Source organism: Bidens hawaiensis, unplaced genomic scaffold (genome assembly GCF_021521415.1).
Source record: "Bidens hawaiensis isolate Kalapana, Puna unplaced genomic scaffold, B.hawaiensis_p1.1 tig00007641_1, whole genome shotgun sequence".
Classification (NCBI taxonomy): Eukaryota; Viridiplantae; Streptophyta; class Magnoliopsida; order Asterales; family Asteraceae; genus Bidens; species Bidens hawaiensis.
The window spans coordinates 603120-606765 of NW_027491532.1; the positions used below are offsets into that span (position 1 = coordinate 603120).

General features: G+C 38.0%; 1 protein-coding gene across 1 annotated transcript; it reads right to left on the reverse strand.

The window, feature by feature from the left end:
- Positions 1 to 287: 287 nt before the first annotated feature.
- On the reverse strand, positions 288 to 3383 carry LOC143635686 (protein KINESIN LIGHT CHAIN-RELATED 3-like). Its single transcript, XM_077103454.1, has 3 exons — positions 3354 to 3383; positions 1015 to 2883; positions 288 to 512 (listed from the first exon to the last, which is right to left on the reverse strand). Exons 2-3 carry the CDS (start codon positions 2838 to 2840, stop codon positions 299 to 301), a joined length of 2040 nt encoding a protein of 679 aa, XP_076959569.1. The 5' UTR covers positions 2841 to 2883; positions 3354 to 3383; the 3' UTR covers positions 288 to 298.
- Positions 3384 to 3646: the final 263 nt, after the last annotated feature.

The following is a 3646-nucleotide window of genomic DNA, read 5'->3' on the forward strand; positions in this document are numbered from 1 at the left end:
CCGTGTACCAAAACCACTTAAAAGTTAACACTAAATCTCATGTAAAATTGTATACCAATGTTCTGTCTAATTAAAATAACCATCATAGAAAATTATCTCATGATTGTGTATACCATAATACCATATAAAACCATTTCATCATATACAAGTAATTACAGGAATCAATAACAACTCATTGAAGCAATATAAATAAATACAAATACACCAAACACTCAATCTTTAAAATCAAAACCATATAATTATGTGTGTATAAACTTATATAATACATTGTTTCATGATCAAATCACCACCACCATCATTATACCCCAATAACATCATTGCTGGTTTTCGGTTGATCATTTGAATCAAAAAGGGTCTCTAAAGTTCTAGCTTTTCGGCTTCTAACTTTGCCCGCCTCTTTCAATAACTCTGCTAGTCGTTTTTTCTCGTCCTCCACATCAAAACCCGCTGTCCCGAGCTTCTCCTCCCTAGCCTCAACTATATGTTCCAAAATCTTGATTGCGTCATCCAACCTGCATAAAGATCACATTTTTTTCAAGATTATGAATCTTGGAACACTTTCCTTTAATGGAAGTTTCCATAACAAGATCACATTTTTTTCAAGATTATTAAATCTGAACACTATATATATATATATATATTTCATATCAATATCACATATGATATCTACCCATTATAAGGGTATGTGTAGTGGGCGACAATTCCCCCACTTTTGGGGCGATTTTTGTTTGTAACACCGCCCCCCCGGCGATAATAGGGGTGATAGGGGGGGGATGTGTTTTTGTCACCTGGTTTCTTGTTTCAATTATGATTATTGTAATATTTTGTGTGTAGCATACACACACACACACACACCCATACCACTACACCTGTAAAACAAAAATCCCTCATTTGCTGACTGGGCGACACATGGCAAAAATCACAAGTTGTAGCCCCCCACTACACATAACCTAAGATATGTGATAACCAAATAATATAAATAATAAGAAATGGTTTTAAGTTCATAGTGCATACCTGCCAACTGCATCATAAGTGCCTGCAAGATTGCTATAAACCGCAAGCGTGTCAGGGTGAAACGCACCATACTCGCCTTCCAAAACGACCCTAGCTTCTTCAAAGCATTCTATAGCTTCGTTTATGGCATACCGTTGCACGCAAGCAAGTCCCATTTGATTAAGTGCAATCCCAAAAAAACCAGATTTCTTCTCACTACTCACACGAAGCTTAAAAATCGCGTTTTTGAAAGAATCATAAGATTCCGAGTATTTTCCCAACACATAATACATAACTCCCATTTGAGCTTCAATTCCCGCCACCGTGCTTTGCTGACCTGGCACATCGCTGTATATTTTTAGCGCTTTGTGTAGCAAATCGAGTGCCTGGTCAACATCCTCCATAGACTCGTATATAGCCGCTATGTTAGTGAAACCGCACGCAATCTCCTCTAACGGGATACCCGAAACAGGATTTTCATAAATATGAAGTGCGTTTTCGCAATAAGTTTTTGACTTTTTAAACTTCCCGGTTTTGTAACATAAATCAGCCAAACGGGCGAAAACCGAAGCAACAGACGGATGGTTTTCACCTTTGGATGATTTAAGAGATGCGAGTGCTTTCTGATACGCGAATATAGCTTCATCATATTTAGATAATGATAAATATGTGTCACCAATGCTTAAATCCACAAACGATACCTCGGTTTCTTGCCCGATCGCCACCATGGTCATACTAGCCAAAACTAGATGCTCGAGTGCACCTTCGTGATCACTTTTCGACTCATAAATAAGACCCATGAGCCGCCTATCGGCTGCTTCTTCCGCTTGCAACCCGTTCTGTAAATGGATCTCGATTGCCATTTTACAAAAGCTCTCGGCTTTATTAAAGTCGAGAGCTTGAACATACGCTTCTGAAAGATACCTACACGTTTCCCCGATTCTTGGATCGGAATCACCTAAAACCTCGCGTTGCACTTCTAACCCGAGCGTGTAACACTTTAAGGAATGTTCAAGTTGACCCAACATGGAATAAGTGTCACCCAACTGCATTAGGCCCGAGAATTTAGCAAGCGCGTGATCTTGACTTTCGTTGACCATTGGGATCTCGATAGACTGTTCAAGAATCGGTATGGCTTCATTATACTGGCCTAAACTACAGTATATTGCTGCTGTAACATGTTTACACATTACAATGTCTAAAGATGATTCCTTGAAACAAGATGCTGCTTGAAGAGCTAAATCGAGTGCTTTACGAGGGTTAGAGCCCGATGACATCAAATCCCGTGCTTGTTTGAGCAAATATGGACCACGATCCGAATCTTTATCATCAACAACCGGTTTTCTTGATTTCTTATTGGCTTTCTTGGCTAAAAGATTGGATTTTTTATGAGTTTTGCTCTTGGGACTCGAAACAGAACTCGCTTCTGACTCCAACTGCGACTTTGATGCTTTCACCGAGTGAGATTTCGAGTTTTCTCCTTCATTTTGGTTAGAAACCTCTTCGGTTTCTTTAAGAATCTCGACTTCCTTCATCTCACCTCCAACTAAATGCCTTAACTCGGAATCGATTCTTGATTCTTCACCATCAGATCCATAACTTAGCCTAGACACAGACTGATCGGAACTCTGCATATCACACACATTATCATAAAGTTCTTTGATAGACGGCTCGACAACCGCCCTAGAAGCCCCCGCATCACCCGGAGTCGCATGAACCGCAGCTGCATCGTTCGTTGACTTGGTCAACACCAAATTCTCCTTGGTTTTCGACAAGTTCCCTTTCTCAGGCATTTCATCAAACACCGTATCTTCAACAACTTCATCCACAGCCAATCCAGGCATCATTCAGCTTGCAAACAAGCTCAATAACAGATAACAAATGAATTATCTGTCACAAAACACCAAAAGCCAACGTAAAGTTTATTGCATATTCAAAGATTTGACACATTCAAAGATAATATTCAAACAAAAAGACTAAAAGAGGCAAAAGAGTTCAAATTTAAATATGAACCACATAAAGGTTGATTCCTTTAACATTCCCAATACTTTTCTATAATAATTACATAAAAAGGAGGACATTAGACCCACAAAGATTTGATCTTTTTTAAAGCAGTATGCACTATCTTTAAATTTTCTTTGCAAATATAAACAATTCAAGAACATAAGAATTAAGAACAGATACTGTTACATAGACAATATAACCAAGATCTTGTGATATACAATACATTACCTTATAAACAACTAAAAGGCATAATACCCAGATGGAAAGAATCAAAATTTGAAGAAAAAGATTGAAACTTTGTGCAAAGTTGACTTTGAAAAAGTCAAAAATATCAAGAATATTGGAAAAAATCATACCTTTAGTGACAGCCCATGAAGGAATTTTAATTTTTAAAGATTGTGAAGTTTTTGAGGGTGTTATAAGAATTTATCTTTGAAGTGATTGGTGTGTTGTAGCTGTGTCAAGTTGAGGAGCCAATGAAGAAGGAAGGGCAAGATGGGAATTATTAATAAGATTCACGGGTAAAATGGGAATTTTGTATGGATTTTTTTTGTTAGTGCTTCAGAGGTGGAATGTCAGAGGGAAAGACTTCTTTTGGTGCCAACTCCTCTGATTTGTCTTGTTTGTGTTTATGGGCTTCCTAGATATA

Bases quoted from the DNA above. Each gene is read 5' to 3' on its own strand.
- LOC143635686 (XM_077103454.1), bottom strand. From the start codon at position 2,840: ATGATGCCTGGATTGGCTGTGGATGAAGTTGTTGAAGATACGGTGTTT. The intron at 513-1,014 runs GTATGCACTATG...ATCTTTATGCAG, and splicing joins ACTTATGATGCAGTTGGCAG to GTTGGATGACGCAATCAAGA.